A 22,390-nucleotide genomic window follows, 5' to 3' on the forward strand; every position below is an offset into this window, starting at 1 on the left:
CAGAACTTCATATGAAGCTGCACTGCAAGGGAGTCAGAGGGATAAAACCTTGCAAATGAGAATTGAGACAAGTAACTCTACATCACCCCATATCAACACTGCAGGAGCCCTGAACTGCCAAGATGAGAACTGGCTCTAGACTAGAGACCAGAGGAAGTAAATGGTCTACTAGACTAGAAGGGATGAGCAAAAAAAAGGAAGGGTTGAGAAAGAAAAGATGGTAAAATAAAGACATAGTGATCTCCTATTCAAAATTACCTTACAAACCACTATGCTTTGCCAACATAGCTAAAGAAATCAATGAAATTCAGTCACAATAAAATTAATCTTCTGAAACATGCTTAAAAGATTTTAAAATAGATGTATTAAGATCCTCACAGAGAGATATGAATGAATAAATACCAAAATACACACACAACACATAAAGACAGTGGGGAGACTGCCCCTCCTTCAGCATGATTTATTATAGAATTATAAAAATTTAATCAACAACAAAAAAAAAAAAAAGAGAAGGAAGAGAGTCCAGAAACGGATCCAGATAGATATGAGTACTTGAAATACCATAGAAGTGGCATTATAAATCAGTGGAAAAGAGAGACCACTCAAATGGTACAGGGAGAACTGGTTAGCCACATTCCCACCTCACACTACACATGAAAACACACACACAAATACACACACACACACATATTCTAATAATTTAATTTCTAATCATTCATTATTAACTTTTTTTTTCAGGAAGACTCCATTTATTTAAGTGCTCAAATTATTTTGTTATTACTTAAAGTATCTAGTAATTTAACACTAAATAAAGATCAACCTTTCTAAATCATAATTTTCAACATAAAGATAATATAAATATACACCATAACTATACTGTCCACATTGAAAACGTCAACTCCTTCCTTAACATATATGTCTGTGGGCTCTCTAAATTTAGTAACCACCAACATACAAATTCCTATCATAATAATCAATCTAGAAAAGGCGACTTTTATTTTCTGCTTTTAATTTTAATGAAATTAAATGTCAATTTTAAAATGATCATATACTTTAAAACAGGGTAGGTCCGCAATGAAGAGTGGCCACCGCTTGCCGCAACTAGAGAAAGCCCTCGCACAGAAACGAAGACCCAGCACAGCCATAAATAAATAAATAAATAATTAAAAAAAAAAAAAAAAAAAAAACAGGGTAGGCAAGCTTTTTCTGTAAAAAGCCAGATATATTTTAGGCTTCAAAGCCATATAGACTCTGACCCAGCTACTCAATTCTGTCACTGCCCACTGAAACATGAAAACAGCCATAGACAGGGATTGCACTGAATCTGTAAATTGTCTTGGTTAGTATGGTCATTTTAACAATATTAATTCTTCCAAACCATGAGGACAGTATCTCTTGCCATTTGTGTCACCTTTATTTCTTTCATCAATGCCATATAGCTTTCAGAGTATAACTCTTTTACCTCCTTGGTTAGATTTATTCCTAGGTATTTTATTCCTTTTGACACGGTTGTAAGTGGGTTTCTTTTCTTCATTTCTATGATAGTTCATTATTAGTCTACAGAAACAAACAGGTTTTTGTATATTAAGTTTGTAACCTGCAACTTTACTGAATTCATTTATTAGTTCTAATAACCATCTGGTGGACTCTTTAGAATTCTTTACCTATAATATCATGTCACCTGCAAACAGTGACAGGTTTATTTCTTCCTTTCCAATTTTGATTCCGTTTATTTCTTCTTCTTGTCTGATTGCTATGGCTTGAACTTCCAATATTATGTTGAATAAAAGTGATGAGAGTGGGCATCTTTGCCTTGTTCCTGATCTTAGAGGAAATGATTTCAGCTTTTCACCACTGAGTATGGTGTTGGCTGTGGGTATGTCATATATGGCCTTTATTATGTTGAGGTACACTCCCTCTATACCCATTTTGTTGAGTGCTTTTATCATTAATGAATGTTGAATTTTGTCAAAAGTTTTTTCTGTATCTATTGAGATGATCATATGGTCTTTATTCTTCAATGTGTTAATGTGATGTGTCACACTGATGGACTTGTGGATATCAAACCATCCTTGCATCCCTGAGATAAATCCAACTTGATCATGTTGTGTGATCCTTTTAATGTATTGTTGAATTTGGTTGGCTAATATTTTGTTGGGGATTTTGCATCCACGTTCATCAGTGATACTGGGACAAAAGTTTTTTTCTGTGTGTCTTTCAGTGCAATCCCTATCAAAATACCAATAGCATTTTTCACAGAACTAGAATAAATAAATCTAAAATTTGTATGGAAACACAAAAAACCTCGAATAGCCAAAACAGTCTTGAGAGGGAAGAACAAAGCTGGAGGTATCATACTCCCCGGTTTCAAACTATACTGCAAAGCTTCAGTAATCCAAACAGTATGGCACTGGCACAGAAAACAGACACTTAGGTCAATGGAATAGAGAGCACAAAAATAAACCCACATTTATATGGTCAATTAATCTATGACACAGGAGGCAAGACTATAAAATCGGGAAAAGCGGGCTCTTCATCAACATCAGTAATCATCAGGGAAATGCAAATCAAAACTACAATGAGATAGCACCTCATACCTGTCAAAATGACTATCATCAAAAAGACAACAAGTAACAAGTGTTGGTGAGGATGTGGAGAAAAGGGAGTCCTTGTGCACTGTTGATGGGATTGTAAATTGGTGCAGTCACAATGTAAAACAGTATGGAGGTTCCTCAAAAAATCTAAAATAAAACTACCATATAATCTAGCAATTTCAATACTGAGTATTTGCCTGAAGCAAACAAAAACACTAATTTGAAAAGATATATGCACCCCAATATTAACTGGAGCATTATTCACAATAGCCAAGATATGGAAGCAACCTAAATGTCTATCGATAGATGAATGGATAAAGAAGATGTGGGGGGTGTGTGTGTGTGTGTACACACACACACACACACACACACACACACACACACACACACACAGTGGAATATTACTCAGCCATTAAAAAAATGAAATCTTGCCACTTGCTATAACATGGATAGATCTAGAGTGTATGACACAAGTGAAATAAGTCAGACAAAGAAAACAAATACCACATGATCTCACTTAATCTAAAAAACAAAACAAAACCTAAACAGACTCATAGATACTGAAAACAAATGGGTGGTTGCCAAAGGGGAGGAAGGTGAGGGGTTGGGCAAAATAGGGGAAGGGGATTAAGAGGTACAAACCCCCAGTTATAAAATAAATAAGCCATGGGGATGTAATATGCAGCATAAAGAATATGGTCGATAGTTCTGTAATAACTTTGTATGGGGACAGATCAACACTAAACTTATAGTGATGATCATTTCCTAATGTATACAATTATCAAATCACTGAGTAGTACACCTGAAACTAACATAATGTTGTATGTCAACTATATTTTGATAAAAAATAAATAAAATAAAATAAAACAGCCACAGACAATACTTAGCTGTGTTTCAAAAAACCCTTACTTATAAAAACAGGCAGTAGGCCCATGGGCCATAGTTTCATGACTCCCGCTTTAAAACATTTGCCTTAATAAAAACGTACAGGATAAACAATTATTCAACCTGAAATTGCTTTGCAACCCAGTGTTTTCATTGTTTTATAAGGCAAGAAACATCAGACCACAAATATATCTAAATTACGAGGGAATCTTATAAAATAGCCCAGGGGGAAAAGCATAAAATTTTTGCTTGGCTATAGTACTGCCAAGAAGACAAGGCATTTCTACTGTTATCCTTTTAACTAATTTCTAATGAAACAATAAAGCTTTAATAAGAGAAAGGAAAGTAATTTTCAGTAAGAAAATAGGCTGAAGAAGATTCTACAGACCAAAGGAAAAGAAAAATATAACATTTCCGAAAAAAAAAATATATCAAAACGGCACATTCTAAACATATGCAAAAGTAAAAGTTAAAATTTGGCCAACGTGATAAAGAAAATAGGATCTAAAACTAACTTGGGGAAAAAGATACATAAGTGTGGGGAAAAAACTAGAAACATCTTCTAATCATATATAAATCCAAAAAAAGAGAAACCCAGGAGCATTCAGTACATAAGAAGAAAAGAATACATTTCAAGATAAATTTTCAGTAAAACACAGTAGAATTTTCTCAATAGTACTATGAATGCGTCTCAATAATACTAATGAAGCCAATTGAGATTTTAAATAATTGAAGTAAAGGTTAAAAGAATTAAATTATACACTATAACAATAGTATGAATTTTAAAATTTTATACTAGCTAAGTATTCAGATTATAATGATTCATTTCACTTTTGCTATGAAGGGGACTTTGGCCGTAGAGCTATAGTATGAATGTGCTGTTTTAAAAAAAAAAAAAAAAAGGAAAAAAACCTGAAGAGCCATGATGTTTACTATATCTCTGTTTAAATAAGAAACACTTGTTTATTTTGTAGTTGAAATCCCCTAACATCTATTCTATACTTGAATGTCCATCCATATTCACAGATACTTTAAACAATAGTTAAGAAAAGATCTAAATACTTTAACTGTTATAAGACAACAATATATTCTTATCTATTAAGAAATTAAAATTTATATATAAAATAAACTTATTTTTCAGAAAACATACTCTTTAACAGTTTAAAGTTTGTCTCATTCAAAAATAAGAAAAGAATAATAATATTTTGTTTCCTAAAGGTATATCCAATCTCTTATTGGCTTTTCTTTGATGCATTGGAAAATCCTCTGTTAATCTGAACTACTTAATAGGACCCTAAATAACATTTTCCCCCTTTTTCTTGGCATTGCATTTGCATTGTAAATATTAGAAACATTTTATTTACAGTCAACAATGATAATTCCTATCTTCCCTATAAAACAAATGCAATTCAGAGGTAAATAATGGTTCTACTAAATAAGATAACTAAAGCTGAGAATGAGCTCTAACTTGGAGGGAAGTTTATATTTAGACAAGTTGAGGCAAACAGTAAAACATGCCTGAGCTAAACAGTGCAACAGTGTTGGAGGTGTGAGCCTAGCCTTCGGGAATAGTGCAACAACTAAGGAGTGCTGATCATCATCAGTACCTCTGTGTATGCAGATGTACAAAATAACCATCAACACCAAACAAGATTCACTCCTTAAAATTATTCCATTTTTGGACAATGTGGGCAAATTTAATTCTTCACCAATAAGATGGCAAATCTGAATATTATAGTATTTACAATCATCTTAAACTGGAAAACCAAAAATTAAGATTTACTAGGACTACTAACAAATAGATGACTACAGAACTTTGAAAGAATAGTTCAATTAGAGTGGTGAGGGAAGAAGCCATATTACAGTGAGTTAATGAATAAGTGGATGTTGAGTAACATGAGACAGGAAAAGACTCCATTAGGTCTAGACATGAAAAAAAAGAGCCTGGAAATAATAAAGTAGAACGAAGGTGGTAAAGGGTCAAAAGAAAGAAAGCACCTGCTATATTCAGGATACTCTGCACAGTGCACAGGAGATAAAAGTTGTTAACAGTGGGAAAAGAAAGAGTCCTTGACTTCAGAATATTTATTATTTATAAAGGAGTATTTTTAAAATCAAACAAGACGTAAGCTGTAAAATAATATTGAGAGTAACTAATTATTATGGGTACAGCAAGGCAAGAGCTTTATATTCATTGTTCATAATCACAAACATCCTATAAGATACTGTTATTCTCATTTAACAAATTAGAAAAATAAAGTTCAAAATTTTTTGACAAATAATATTAGAGAGTTTGTTAACAAAGTGTTTAAAGAGTTCATAGAAGGAAGCAATTACTTTAAGCTATTTATATTGCTCTTACTAAGATCTTTTCATCTTCTAACTGTTGGCCATCTTTCTCTCATTCCAACTCTTGCTATTATTCTCTTTTGAAAACAAAGTAGACACAGCTGCTATTAGAAAAGCCCAACCATAAGCAGATAAGCAGAAATAACCCCAAAGGTTAAATCCAGAAGTCAGAGTTTTTAAGCAAAGAAAGTAGCAAAGACTTTTTCAAACAAACAAAAGCTGAAAGAATTTGTAGATATGAAATGCACTACAAAAATTATTTCTAGAAGTTCTTTAAGCTGAAGTAAAATGCTGCTAGATTAAAACCTTTGATCTACATACAGGAATGAAGAGTCCGGAAATAACTATGTGGGTAAATACAACAGACACTTTTTGTTTTTTAATTTCTTAAAAATCAATTAATTGTTCAAAGCAATCATAACTATGATGATGATGAAGACGATGATGATGATGATGATGATGTAGTCCTGGGGTCCGTAACATATATATGAGTTATAACAACACTGGCACAAATGATGACAGGGTATAAAGAGAATCATACTGTTGTAAGCATACTAAAGGAGAATACTTATATTATCCATTTAGTATATTATTATTTGAAAGTAGACAATGATAAATTAAGCATGCATACTGTCAACCCTAGAACAACCACGAAATAAGAAAATGAAGAGTTATAGCAAAAAGCCAATAATGAAAATAAAATGGAATGCTAAAATATACTCAACTAATCAAAAAAAAAGGCAGGAAAAAAGAAAAAAGAAAAATTAAATGGGACAAATAGTAAACAAATAAAAAATTAGACTTAAACCTGAACATACGGAAAATTACATAAAATGTGAATAATCTAAAACACTACAATTAATAGGCAGAAATTGTTATTCAGACTAGTAAAACCCAATTATAATCTGACTATAGAAAACTAAGAACAGATATAGGCTCAGTACAGTTTCTAAAGATAAGATACCTTAAGTTTCAAAAAGAAAATCAAGGCAAAAATGAACCAATTCAAGAAAAAAAAAATTAGCAGCATCTAATAATCAAAACAAAAATCAGAGAACCGTTGCATTTTATGGATTAAAAGGGAATCTATAGACCTTGTGAACCAAACAGAAATAAAAAACTAGAAGTTGCAGTCTGTGTTCTTCATTATCTTTACTTCCAGATAACACATTGAGATGGCTTAATGCTAACAGGAGGAAAAAGAACTTGCAACTACAAGCAAGTTGCAAAGTCTCAAACCAGCTTTCCCCCCCCCACCCCCAGCATTCAGACATATAAATTATAGTGTCCACAGCATTGAACACTATAATTAAGGTTGTACTGGCACTTCTATTACAACCCCATATTTTCATTCATTCATAACATTCTTAGAAAGTCCTTCATGAAACTAAAAGCCTTCCTTTCTTATCTCAATCCCAATTTTTCTTCTTCCTAAGTTAGAAGACCTATGAGAGAATAAAAATACCTCTTACAGCTGAAAAAAGAAAATAAAAGTTTTCCCAAGGATAAAACAAATACAACAGAACCTCCCAAAAACATTCAGAATGGCAAACAAGAATTAAAACTTCCTTACTGTTAAAAAAAAAATTATTAAACCAAAAAAATCCACCTTACGCCAAGTTTGGTTTTCACGTGGCACAAATTTCAAGCTTATACATGACATGATAAAAGATTCTACAGTTTAAATATATATATATTTTAAGAACTCGATCTTTATAACACATAGCTATTTTCCCAAACAGCTTAACTAAAAAGAGTGTTCTTTCTACTACTTCTGATTAGGAGGCTTTAGACAAAGGTAGAAGTTCAAGAAACCATGATTTCTTCTGTTCCTGAATTTTTAAGGCATAGAATACAGTTTGAAACACATTTACCTTCATCTTCATTCATCCACAAGTTATTTGTGGATGTTCCTGGTTTTTGGTTTTTTATTTCCTTTTCAATAATGTTTTTAAATTACTCAAGTTATTTCAGCTCAAAAACAAACCTAAATCTAAAGCAAAGTATTTTACCATCTGGTGGTTCTAAGACTACAGACAACATTTCTATGCTAAAATTACGATCATAAGCTACTCATGATATAACATTTTTTCCTTAAAACATTCAAGAGGAGAGAAAGGTTTTGTCCTCCCATTAACCACTATATCCTCATTATTTAGTACAGTACTATGGCACTTGATAACAATTTGCTGAATGAACTTTTCAACGTTTCCTTCAAATAAAGGAAAATATACTAAAATGATAATTTTGTATGTGACTTACCCACAATGAATAATGTCTCCTTCATATATTAATATTTGGTGAGATTTAATTACTAATTATGTTAGTATATGATGAGCTTGACAGACAGGTCTTTAATTTGTAAAAAGAATCTAAGTTAACACAACAATCCATCCCAATCATCCTAAACCAAAATTTCAGAAGTCATTCTGGAACTTCCTCTCTGCGTTTTCCTCCAGAATCTGTCCCCAGCTCTGTACGCCCACAGCAAATGACTTAGTTCCATCTAGGCCCCATCACTTTTCCCCTAGAATATGGCAAAATGAGCTTAACTAATTATCTGAAATCACCTCCTCCAATCTATTCCTCAACTTTGAAAAGCCCGTCAACTTCCTGTATTACAAATTCAATCAAGTTGCTTACTAGCCTAAAATAATTCAGTGGCTCCCTACTCTCAACTCTCTACACAAGGGTCCTCAAAGTTTCTGATTTCAGGACATTTCACCCTCTTAAAAATTACTGAGAGCACCAATGACCTTTTGTATAAATGGGTTACATCTACCCATATTTACCATAGGAGAAATAAAAAAGGAGAAAAAAGTTTAAATATATGCTTTTAAAAATAAGAAAACCATCACATTAACATAATTATAAACAAATTATAAAACTTGAAGTTTTTGCTTTTTATGAAAAATAGCTATATTTTCCAAAACAAAAAGAAAACTGGTAAAAAGAATGGAATTATTTTATTTTACATTTTAAAAAATCTGGCCTAATAGAAAACAGTTGGATTCTCATATTTGCTTCTGCCTTCAATCTACCACAGTGTCACACATCAGGTAGCCTCTGGAAAATTCCACTCTACACTCATAAGAGAATGATGATGAAAAAAGTAAATCATGACCTAGTGGTCTTCAGATCACACTTTGAGAACCATTGGACTACAGTAAACTTCAAACCCTCTTATAAATTGCACATAAGTTTATGATCTGAGAGACTCAGATTTGAGTCTCACTACCCACAGTGCAGCACAGAGAGACAACAAGATAAATATGAAAGATAAGGGATACAAAGGATAGACTGAGAAGTTGTAATGTGTGTAAAACAAGTTTCAGAAGGCAAAAATAGAAAGAATAAGACAGAATTAATATTCAAAGAGATAAAGATTTTTCAGAAGTTATCAAAAACATAAATCCATAGATATAGGAAACACAATAAATCTTAAAAAGGATAACAAAAAAGAAATTCACTCCTAGAGGCATGATCATGAAACTGAAGAACAGCAAAGACATTTGATAAAGAAGATCTTAACTACAACTAAGGGAAAAAAAAAGACACGTTTTACAATAAAATGGTAACACCACTAATATATAAAAATCTCAACAGCAAAAACAGAACCAATTCAAAAGTGGAGTTAATATTTTCAAAGCACTGAGAGAAAATATCCACCAACCCGATGCAACCAAATAGACTATCAATGAGAGAGACTACAATAAAGATTTTTTAGACGATGAAAATTTAATGTTTACCACTAAGAGAATCTTTTGTAATATTTTTTAAAGTACTTCATAAAGGTGGAAATTAAACCCAGAAAGAAGTGAGATGCTAAAAACAGCAAACCAAGAAAACTGATAAACAGGCAAATAAGACCAAATAAGTATTCATTACACAAAGAATAATAACAACAGCAATTAATTTGGGAGGTATAAAAGTAAAATGAAACTAAAATTCTGGATAATAACAGCATATAAGATGGAAAGAAGATAATAAGTTAAAGCCTTCTGAGATCCTCAAAACTGATTAATAGGAAGGAGTAAAGTTAGTATAACAACAATTTAAAGTTTAGGTATACATAGTAAAAATTTCACAGTAATCACTACTAAAAGGACAAAAACAGAAGTATAACTTTAAAACCAATGGAATACACAAAACTGAATCTAAAAAGCACAATCAATCCAAATAATATAGAAAAAAGGAAAATTGCATTAAAAAGGAGAGAAATATAGAAAACATAAAATAAGACAGTGAAAGCAGTCCAACTATTTAAAAGCAATGGAAAAAAATCAGAGTGAAAAGAAAACAAACGTGTCAATCTAAAAATGTTCATATATGTTGAAAGTAAAAAAAGAAAGCCAGACGTAAAAAACAAATGGGGAAAATCATAAATAAATCCCCAAAAAAGAGCTAATCCTAAAAGAGGTGAAAAAAATTAAGAAAATCACCAACACCTTAATGAGAAAACAATAAGGGACACAAAACACCTCACAAAAAAGGGAAATAACTAAAATACACAGGCAAAGTTCAACTTCCATAGTAATGAGACAAATAAAAATTAAAACAACAAACCAATACTGTTCACATCATCAAATCTCAAAAATGCTTTTTTCCTTTAATATGATACACATTGTTCATAAAGATTTGGTAAAATGTACACTTCCAATCAGCTGATGGAAGAGCTAACTAATAAAACCCTTTGTAAAGCAATTTGGCAATATCTGTTCCAAAAACAAGCTTTTAAATAATCATATCCAGGAATTCTACTTCTGGAGATTTACCCTAAAGACAAAATCCTGAAAATTGAAAAAGCACTGTGCGCCAGTTACTACAATCAAATTTCTACTACTAAAAACTTCATATTTCTAATACTGAAAAATTATATACCCTGATATAGTCGTTCCTCAATATCCATGGGGGATTGGTTCTAGGACCCCTGTGGATAACAAACTACGTAGATATTCAAGTCCCTTATATAAAATGGTGTAGTATTTGCATATAACCTACTCACACATTCTCCCATACACTTTAAATCATCTAGATTACTTATAATACCTAATACAATGTAAATGCTATGTAAACAAATAGTTGCTGGTGCAGGGCAAATTCAAGACTTGCTTTTTGGAACTTTCTGGAATTTTTTTCCTGAGAAATGCAACAGAAAACTGAAAGTATTTGTATTTAATTTCTGATTACCTTAATTGAATTTTTTTGGTAGATTTGCCTCTATCAACAAATTTGTTTATGTGAATATTAAACTTATTCGAAGTTCTCTAGAGAGTATGGGAAAGCCAGAGGCAACATATAAATTTTGTGCAATTCATCTAAGTGGATAACTATATAAATAATGAAGAATTGAATTTTCCTATGGATTTTTATAAGGACAAAATACATTTTAAAAAATTGCTTATACTAAGCTTGAAGTAAAGGATATTCTAGTTTACCAATATATTAATGGAAATTGAGCATCTAGACTTTATTGATAAGATAATGAAAATGGTGCTCAGAAAAATCATTCTCATCTATTACCCATGTCCATGAATGAACTGCTTACTATATTTATATAGACGCTACAGTAATCAAGACAGTGTGATTCTGAGGAACTACAAATGATTCAGGGTAGCTGAAATATGAGAGAAAAGAAAGTGATTCCAGAGGCCAGGCTGAAAAAATTGAGAAGAACTGTGAAAGCAAAAGGACGGTAGCCATTAAGAAATATTAAACACGGTAGTACCAATCCAGTTTACATTTTAGAAATATCATGCCCAGAGGCAGTGTAAAAAAAAAGGTTTGGAGAGAAGTACCAATGAAGACTGAAAAGAAATATTCAAGAGATAATGTAACAGTAGAATCCAGAGTTGGATGAAAGTTAAGCATGTTTTCAGGGTTTCTAGTTTGGATTAAAGGTAAAAAGTGGAATTTTTCACTGAAATAGGAAATATATAAGGAGGAACAGATTTGAGGTTTAAGATAAATTCAGTTTGGAACATTCTATGGGACATATAAGTGAAGGTCCATTTTGCTCTTGGTGTTGGAGCTCAGGGGCAAAAAAAAGAGACTGGACCCTAAAATAGCATTTTATGAATAAATAGCATATAGTGATAACTAAATCCACTAGGAATAAAATTACCCAAGGAGAGACAAGGACTAAAATAATGAAAGCCTGGGAAACTCCAATTAAAAATCTGGGATGGGTAGCAGAAATGAAGTCACAAGAGGAGCCAGAGAAAGGGTGCCAGAGAGACAGGAAAAGAATCACAGGAGCCGCAAAAGTGAAGTTTTCAGAAAGAGACCAAAAGCATCAAATATAACAACTGAGTGAGGATTAAAAAAGATAAATGAAAAGTGTCCACTGGATTTTGCAACAATGATGTTCCTAATGACCTCTGCCAAAGTGTTTACAATGGCATCATGGAGCCAGATTCAGTGAAGACGTATAAATATTAACTTGTACATTTAAAAGGGATGGAAGAGCATATAGGTTGGAAACAAACAAAACTCTCTCTACCTGTAGATGACATGATTATCTAGAAAAGAAATCCCAAGAAATCTATGAAAAAAACCTCCTGTAATTAACAAATGAAGCAAAGTTGCAGAACACAAGATCAATACACAAAAATCAATTGCATAACAATGAATACATGGAAACCAAAATCAAAACCACAATAACATTTATAAATGCTCCAAAGAAAATAAAATATTTAGGTATAAATCTAATAAAACATATATAGGATCTACATGCTGGAAAAACATAATGCTGATGAAAGACAGCAAAGAAAATCTAAATAATTGGAGAGACACTGTGCTCATGGATTGGAAGACAATATGGTGTCATAAGATGTCAATTGACAAAAGATGTCAATTCTCCCCAAACTGACCTATACATTTAAGACAATTTCTGCCAAATCCTAGCAAGATTTTTCTAAACAAGCTTATTCTAAAATTTATCTGGAAAGAAGACTATTTCAAATAGCCAGAAACAATTTTGAAGAAGAATAAAGTAGGAGGACTCATTCTTCCCAATGCTAAGCCTTACTATATAGCTACAGTAATCAAGACAGTGTGATACTGACACAAGGATAGATATATTAATCAAAGGGACAGAATAGGGAACCTAGAAACAGACTCATATAAACATGCCCAACTGATTTTTGACAAAATGGCAAAAGCAATTCAATGGAGAAGGTGCAATCTTTTCAACAAATGGTACTGAAACAAGTGAACATCCACAGGCAAAAAGATGAATTTCAAACTAAACCTCATACCTTATATTAAAATTAACTCAAAATGGATCACAGATTTAAATGTAAAACTATAAAACTTTTAGGAAAAAACACATAAGAACTTTATGATCTTCGGCTAGGCAAAGAATTCTTAGCTCTGACATTGAAACCACAATGCATAAAAGGAAAAATTAATAAACTGGACCTAATCAAAACAGAAACCTTTCACCTTGTAAAAGGCCTTGGTAAGAGCATGAAAAGACAAATTACAAATTGAAGCTATTTGCGAACCACATAACTGACAGACAGATCTTAGGTCTAGAATATATAAAGTACTCTCAAAATCAGAAAATGAGCATAAGACAAGAACAGATATTTCACTAATACATGTGGCAAATAAGCATATGAAAAGGTGTTCAACATCATTATCCATATGGAAAATGCCAATTAAAACCACAATGAGACATCACTACATACTTATCAGAATGGTTAAAATTAAAAATAATGACAATACCAAATGCTAGTGAGGATACAAAAAAAACTAGATCACTCATACACTGCTCATAGGAATGAATAGTGGGTATAGCCACTCTGGAAATTAGTTTAGCAATCATTTTTAAAAATAAAAATGAAATTACCTTGTAAAATTCCTTCTACAAGGCATAGAAATCTGTACATAAATGTTCACAGTAGCTTTCTTTGTAATACCAAAAACTAGAAACTACCAAAAGGTTGTTCAATGGGTGAATGGTTAAACAATCCATGGTATAAATATATCCATACAGTAGAATACTACTCAGTAATAAAAAGGAACAAACCACTGATACACACACCAACTTGGTTGAACTTCAAGGGATTTATATTAAGTGAAAAAAATCTATGCTCAAAATATTACATACTGTATGATTCCATTTATATTTGTTATTTTTGAAATAAAATTATATAAAATGAGGACAGGTTAGTGGTTGCCAGGGTTCAGGAGGTAGGGAAAGTGATAGTACAGTTAAAAGGAGTAGCACAAGGAAGCCTTGTTATGGTGATATACTTTTATATCTCAATCATGGTGGCAGTGGTTTCACAAAACTACATGTGATGAAACGCAAAAAACAAAACAAAAAGGCAGCCAAACAACTGTATTTGCAAACAATATATCCGATAAAGGGTTAATACCCAAAATACACAAAGAATTTATGTAACGCAACATCAAAAACAACGAACAACCCAATTAAAAAAATAGGCAGAGGACCTGAACAGACATTTTTCCAAAGAAGATATAAAGATTGCCAACAGACACATGAAGGAATGTTCAACATCATTAATCATCAGGGGAATGAAATTATCAAAACCACAATGAGATATCACCTCACACCTCTCAGAACGGCTATTATCAAAAAGACAACAAATAACACGAGTTGGTAAGGATGTGGAGAAAAGGGAACCCTCATATACAGTTGTTGGGAATGTTAGTTGGTACAGCCACCATAGAAAACAATAAGGAAGTTCCTCAAAAAATTAAACTACCATATGATCCAGGAATCCCACTTTTCCAAAGAAAACAAAACACTAATTTGAAAGGATATATGCACCCCTATGTTCACTGCAGCATTATTTACAACAGCCAAAATATGGAAGCAACCTAAGTGTCCATCAATAAATGAATGGAGAAAATGTAGTACATACACACATACACGAAATGAAATATTACTCAGCCATAAAAAAGAATGAAATCCTGCCACATACAACACCATGAATGGACCTAGAGGGCATTATGCTAAATGAATAAAACAGAGAAAGACAAATACCATATGATTTCACTTATATGTGGAATTCAAAAACAAAACAAGTTAACAAATATAACAAAACTGAAACAGACGCAAAGATACAGAGAACAAACAGGTGATTGCCAGAGGGGAAGGGTGTGGGAGAAAGAATGAAGAAGGTGAGGCAGATTAAGAAGTACAGATTTCCAGTTATAAAATAAATAAATCAAGGGGATATAATGTACAGCCTAGGGAACATAGGCAGTAATACTGTAACAATTTGTATGGTGACAGTAACTAGACTTACCCTGTGATCGTTTTGTAATATACAAAAATATAGAATCACTATGTTGCCCACCTGAAACTAATATAATAAGTTAATTATACTTCAATTAAAAATAATTAAATTTTAAAAAGAAAAATACATATGAAAGTAAATATCAATCTCACTGGTAAAGGTAAATATACAGTAAATGCAGTGGATTAATTACTTATAAAGCTATGATGTGTGAAGGTTAAAAGACAAAAGTAGTAAAAATAACTATAACTACAATAATTAGTTGAGGGATACACAAGATAAAAAGATGTAAAATGTGACATCAAAAACATCACACATTGTGGGGCATAAAAATGTAGAGCTTTAGAATGCATTCAAACACATGTTGTTATCAACTTAAAACAGGCTGTTATAAACATATGCTGTTATATATAAGCCTCATGGTAACCACAAAGCAAAAACCTACAGCAGATATGCAAAAGATAAAGGAAGGATTCTAAGCTTACCACTAAGACAGTCATCAAATCACAAATGAAGAGAGAAAGAAGAAAGGAACTACAAAACAGCCAGAAAACAATTAACAAAATGGCATTAAGTACCTACCTATCAATAAATACTTCAAATGTAAATGGACTACATTCTTCAATCATAAGAAATAGAGTGGTGAAAGGATAAAAAGCAAGACCTAACTATATGTTGCCTACCAGAGACTCACTTCAGATACAAGGACACAGACCGAAAGTGAAAGGATGGAAAAAGATATTCCATTCAAATAAAAACATTTAAAAGAAAGCCGGGGTAGCTATACTTATATCAGACAAAATAGACTTTGAAACAAAGATGGTAGTAAGAGAAAAAGAAGGGCATTACATAATGATAAAGGGGTCAATCCAACAAGAGGATGTAATATTTGTAAATATTTATGCACCCAATATAAAGCGATTCCCTAGGGGAAGTAAAGACGCTACTCATAATTTATAGGGAACTCTAAGTCTCATTTTTCATAGAAGGAATCTACAGACAGAATCTAGACTACGCTATCTGCTAGTATCATCACCACCATCACTAACCTGTAGTAGTGCAAGTGAGGGAATCAATAATAGTACAATAAATTCCACAACCTAAGTCAGCAATTCTGAGCCCTTACTCAATGTGTGAAAAGGCAGTTGTTTTAGTCCATTTGGGCTGCTATAACAAAACACCACAGACTGGGTAGCTAATAAACAACAGAAATTTATTTCTCATAGTTCTGGAGGCTAGGAAGTCCAAGGTCAAGGTGCCAACGTGGTCTGGCGAGGGCCCTTTTTCTGGTCCACAGCCAGTGCCTTTTCATTGTATCCTCACGTGGCAGAAGTGGTTAGGGATCTCTCTGGAGCCTCTTTTAAAAGGTACTAATGGGGGCTTCCCTGGTGGCACAGTGGTTAAGAATCCGCCTGCCAATGCAGGGGACACGGGTTCGAGCCCTGGTCCGGGAAGATCCCACATGCCGTGGAGCAACTAAGCCCGTGCACCATAACTACTGAGCCTGCGTTCTAGAGCCCGCAAGCCACAACTACTGAGCCCATGTGCCACAACTACTGAAGCCCGAGCGCCTAGAGCCCGTGCTCCACAAGAGAAGCCACCACAATGAGAAGCCCGCGCACTGCAACAAAGAGTAGCCCCCGCTCTCCACAACTAGAGAAAGCCCGCGCGCAGCAACGAAGACCCAACACAGCCAAAAATAAATAAATAAAATAAATAAATTTATTAAAAAATTAAAAAATTTTAAAAATAAATAAAAGGCACTAATCTCATTCATGAGGTCTCCACTCTCATGACAAGCATCTTCCCAAGGCCCCACTTCCTAATACCATCATCTCTGGGGGTTAGGACTTCAACATATGAATTTTGGGGGGACATATTCAAACCACAGCAGCAGTCAACCAGATTAATCCAGCCTCAGATAAGAGAATTAAAGTGTTAAGAAAATAAATAAATAAAAGGCCATGTAAATACTGTTAATAGCCTTAGCAAAACTTCCAATAACCAATTTCCACCGCATCAAAACATGCAAGGAAAGAGGACAGGCAAGATTGCTCTGTAACTCCAAGCATTAAAAAGCACATATTGTGTTGGCCAAAGAGTTTGTTCAGTTAATGAATACGTTGTTCAATAAATTCCAGGTGAAAATGAAAAATGTTTTTACTTAAAACCAAATGAACTTTTTGGCCAACCCAATACATTAACAAAAAGCTTAGTTTTTTTATCTCAAGTTTTGAATGGTACTTATAGTTTTGGTTTAGGTTCAAAAGATTTTTTAAAGTTTTTTTGTTTGTTTGTTTTTATGAATAACAAGCATCACTTCTATAAAGAGCCTTACAAGTGGTTACATTTATTAGGTCAAAAGATTTTGAAAGTTTACTTTCTAGGTGGCACAAAGGCCAGAATAAATTAGTACTTTAAAAATAAATTTACTACTCTCTTTAGGTTGAAGAAGCTTTTTGCAAGACTTATTATTAACACAATGAGCAGAGAAAGCATACACAATCAAAGAATAAAAGAACTATATAGCAAGTCTTGCCCTAGTTTACAGGTGAGGTCCACAGAGGATAAACAAAAATATGCAAAAGGAGAGGAGCACATAGTTAACTGTAAGTTACTGGTAAGGTTTTCATTCTTGAGCCATATGCTGGGTCCACAAGTATTTATTAGATTAGACTAGAGTGGACAAAACTAGCTAAATAAACAAGTCAGACCTGGACCACTAGAGATAATGTGTCATCAATCAAATTCTGTGTCTCAAGTCCAAAAAAGAAAAAGAAAACAGTTCAAATCTACAGGATCTAAAGGTGGGTATGACTGACACAGATATGTCTCTCAGAGTAAATAGCATATTTACTAAGTGAAATATCAATATATTAAACTAATTCAGACTGGACATCAAGGTGACTTTATCTTACCTAACACAACAACTTGGTCACCTGCGCATCAGAAAAACTCTATAATTAAAAATGATCACAAAGACATGTTAAGGAAGTATACTATAACTATTATCAAAAGAGTCATAATCATTATAAATCTTTTTCTAAGTAGCTTTTGTGGAAATTATATAAATATCTTGCAATGCTTTTCAGTGCATTGACGAGTAAAATAAAAATCAACAAATGTTAGAATTTAATTGAACTTTACAAACTACACATGCCTTCTTATCAAGAAATTCAGCAATACTGTTTTTTTATAATGATGTTTTCTGAATAAACCTCAGATTTCTAACTTTTAAATTTCATTTTATTACATTTTCATACAATATTATTTTTAACAGATTCATACCTATAACTCTAAAAGGCCACTTCATTTAACCTACCATCCCACACTAATTTTATTTAGAAAATAAGTCTTTTCTTCATTGTGCATCTATAATAATTTGAAATAATATAAATCAAATATGGGCTTACTCAATTTTACTAACATATACATAGTTTTTTAACTTAATTTCCTATTATACTAATCAAAGCTTAAAATAGGAAAATAAACTATTTTAAAATGTGTTTCATCTATAATGTTTTTATTAAGAAATTAATTCCAATCACTAGCATAAACTCAAGTATAACTCTCCAGGGGTGTACAATGCTGAATAATTTGTCCAAATGTCAACTGCAATTTTCAAAAATCCTTTCTACCTCAAAATTTTAAACATCTGTAAAAAGTACTTGTTTTGAGAGTGGTTTACATTCATGACACTTGACCTTTTGCTGTACACACCACAAAATTCAAGTCTCAAATACCATATAAGCAGGAAATCTGATCATTCCTGCAGTAGCCATCTGCATGGTCCAATATCAAATATTAGTTCTAGGTTACACTAAGTCATGTGTTACAAATCTTTTTCTGCAGCCTCTATAATTAGTTGTAATTTGCCTCTTTTAAAATGTGTTTCTTATGGGACATCTGGCCTTGAAACTTCCACCTTCCCATTGAAAAAACACTTAGTGTCTGGATTTTTTTTTTTTTTTTCACTTAATATGGAGCACTGCATGGGTGGTATAACCAAGTCCAGACTTCTTAAAAAAAAATTAAATTCCAGGAACAGATGATGATTAAGAACCATTTAAGTATTACCAAATATAAATGTAAAATAAAACTTTGTTGGACATAACTACAGATTTCTAAATCAATCTCCCAGATATTTAAAGTTCCCAAAATAAATTTTAATGAGAGTATAGCATTGGTCTACTCACTTCCAGGAACTACATTAGTTAAGTTAAATTGGATAATAAAGGTTTGGAATTAGAGATTTCACAGAAAGAAAAACAGTTGTGAGCCCAGTAGGTTCATATGACACTCAAAGTATCTACTGCAAATAGGAAATGATTTTAGCAATTTATAAATAACCTTTACTCATTTCACAGAGATTGAAATTTAATAATACTCATCAATTCACTTGGTTCTAGAAAGGCTTCCTTAAAACTGAAAATTAAACACAGGCTAAGGAAAAAGTAATAAAAATGAAAGACAGAGACACTACTTTTATACAGGATAAAAGTGGAAAAATTCATCACAATATGCTGTTGTCCAGACCTGTTTGCTTCCTAGATTAGAAAATTTTTGGTAGAAACTCCTTAAAATCACTATTATACCTTAACAAAAACACTGAAAAGAAATGTAACATGGGTCAGAGAAGAAAGAAGTCAGAAAAAAATCAGTTTCTGATGACAAAACTTCAAAGACACAATGAAATTAGGTATGAAGGGAAATTCAATATATTTTCATCTTCTCAAAAAATAACCTGAGAATTTTCCATCTCATTTAGAAATGTCACTTTGCAAAAATTCAAAAACCTTCACCTAAAAATTGGATACAATCAGGCCCCATTTCTAGCAGATATAGGTAAAAAGCAATATGCATAATCCCTATTAAGGCTATGATCAGATTAAGTAAAATGAGTATGAAAATAACCATTAGGATGTTTTATCCAAATTTAAGAAAACCCTTTTGCAATTAATTATGTTACTTTGATAGGTATGTAAAAAAAAATTAAGTGTATGAGCTAAGATTTGTTTATGTAAAACCTGACACATCCCAAAAGTTAAAAAAATATCAAATACTAATAACTATTAAAATTGGTTAACATAAACAACTAAGTTCAATAATTTCTTACCTGTATTCCATCTTTAAGTTTCAAAATACATTCCATTGTATTGATGGTAATTACCACTGGTTCTGAACCCAGTTTTGTCCATGGTACATGGATCCTCAGTTCGTGAATATGTCCACTTAAAAAAGTGAATGGTAATTTCAATTCCTTAAAACACAAAATATTAAATAAAGTTTAGGAAGTGCTTAATATTTTTTTCATTCTAATATCCAAAATACTTTCTGAAAAGAAAAACAAAATTTCCAACACAAAAATATTCTGGAAATTACTTTTCATCAAAAAGCAGCATTGAGATACGTTCGGTAGATTACTTCTTTCTGCCCGTGGACACCGCCAAGTAAGCATCGTTGACGTCTCCCTCCTCCACTGCCATCACATCTAAGTCAGAGTCTCCCAAAGAGCCCGAACGGCTGAGGAAGCTCTTCATCGGAGGTTTGAGCTTTGAAACAACCAATGAGTGTCTGAGGAGCCATGTTAAGCAATGGGGAACGCTCACAGATTGTGTGGTAATGAGGGAATCCAAACACCAAGCACTCCAGAGGCTTCCGGTTTGTCACATATGCCACTGTGGAGAAGGTGGATGCAGCCATGAATGCAAGGCCACATGAGGTGGATGGAAGAGTTGGGGAACCAAAGAGGGCCGTCTCAAGAGAAGATTCTCAAAGACCTGGTGCCCACTTAACTGTGAAAAAGATTTTTGTTGGTGGCATTAAAGAAGACACTGAAGAACATCACCTAAGAGATTATTTTGAACAGTATGGGAAAACTGAAGTGATTGAAATCATGACTGACCGAGGCAGTGGCAAAAAGAGAGGCTTTGCTTTCGTAACCTTTGATGACCATGACTCCATAGACAAGATTGTCATTCAGAAATACCACACTGTGAATGGCCACAACTGTGAAGTAAGGAAAGCCCTATCTAAGCTAGAGATGGCTAGTGCTTCATCCAGCCAAAGAGGTTGAAGTGGTTCTGGAAACTTTGGTGGTGGTCGTGGAGGTGGTTTTGGTGGGAATGACAACTTTGGTCGTGGAGAAAACTTCAGTGGTCGAGGTGGCTTTGGTGGCAGTCAAGGTGGCTTTGGTGGCAGCCATGGTGGTGGTGGATATGGTGGCAGTGGGGATGGCTATAATGGATTTGGTAATGATGGAAGCAATTTTGGAGGTGGTGGAAGCTACAATGATTTTGGCAATTACAACAACCAATCTTCAAATTTTGGACCCATGAAAGGAGGAAACTTTGGAGGCAGAAGTTCTGGCCCCTGTGGTGGTGGAGGCCAATACTGTGCCGAACCACAAAACCAAGGTGGCTATGGCGGTTCCAGCAGCAGCAGGAGCTATGGCAGTGGCAGAAGGTTTTAATTACTGCCAGGAAACAAAGCTTAGCAGGAGAGTAAAGCCAGAGAAGTGACAGGGAAGCTACAGGTTACAAAAGATTTGTGAACTCAGCTAAGCACAGTGGTGGCAGGGCCTAGCTGCTACAAAGAACACATGTTTTAGACAATACTCATGTGTATGGGCAAAAAAACTCAAGGACTGTAATTGTGACTAATTGTATAACAGGTTATTTTAGTTTCTGTTCTGTGGAAAGTATAAAGCATTCCAACAAAGGGTTTTAATGTAGATTTTTTTTTTTTTGCACCCATGCTGTTGATTGCATGATCATGACGCTGAATAAATGTGTCTTTAAAAAAAAAAAAGGCAGCATCAATGGACTTCCCTGGTGGCACAGTGGTTGAGAATCCACCTGCCAATGCAGGGGACATGAGTTCGATCCCTGATCCAGGAAGATCCCACATGCCTCAGAGCAACTAAGTCCGTGCGCCACAACTACTGAGCCTGTGCTCTAGAGCCCACGAGCCACAACTACTGAAGCCCGCGCGCCTAGAGCCCGTGCTCCGCAACAAGAGAAGCCACCGCAGTGAGAAGCCTGCGCACAGCAACGAAGAGTAGGCCCCACTCTCGCAGCTGGAGAAAGCCCACGTGCAGCAACAAAGACCCAGCACAGCCAAAAATAAATAAATTTATTTTTTTTAAAAAGCAGCATCAAATAACTTGTTAAACTATAGTTAATGATAAACTACAAAAACTTATTGTGCAAGTTACATTTTAAGCTACTTAACCTGTGTAGGCCTCTACTTCTTATTTTGCTAAATGGAAATAATAACAGAATATGA

General features: G+C 33.5%; 1 protein-coding gene and 1 pseudogene across 10 annotated transcripts in view; one reads left to right on the top strand and one right to left on the bottom strand.

The window, feature by feature from the left end:
• Nucleotides 1-22,390, bottom strand: part of VPS13B (vacuolar protein sorting 13 homolog B) — a 769,553-nt gene that overhangs the window by 733,379 nt on the left and 13,784 nt on the right. For all 10 annotated transcript variants that reach the window (XM_057531718.1, XM_057531717.1, XM_057531723.1 and 7 more), the window contains exon 3: nt 20,220-20,363. In XM_057531718.1, coding sequence (XP_057387701.1) covers nt 20,220-20,363 — 144 coding nt within the window. The remainder of the gene's footprint in view (nt 1-20,219; nt 20,364-22,390) is intronic.
• On the top strand, nt 20,564-21,575 carry LOC130705548 (heterogeneous nuclear ribonucleoprotein A1-like; annotated as a pseudogene).

This window comes from Balaenoptera acutorostrata, chromosome 17, assembly GCF_949987535.1.
Source record: "Balaenoptera acutorostrata chromosome 17, mBalAcu1.1, whole genome shotgun sequence".
NCBI lineage: Eukaryota > Metazoa > Chordata > Mammalia > Artiodactyla > Balaenopteridae > Balaenoptera > Balaenoptera acutorostrata.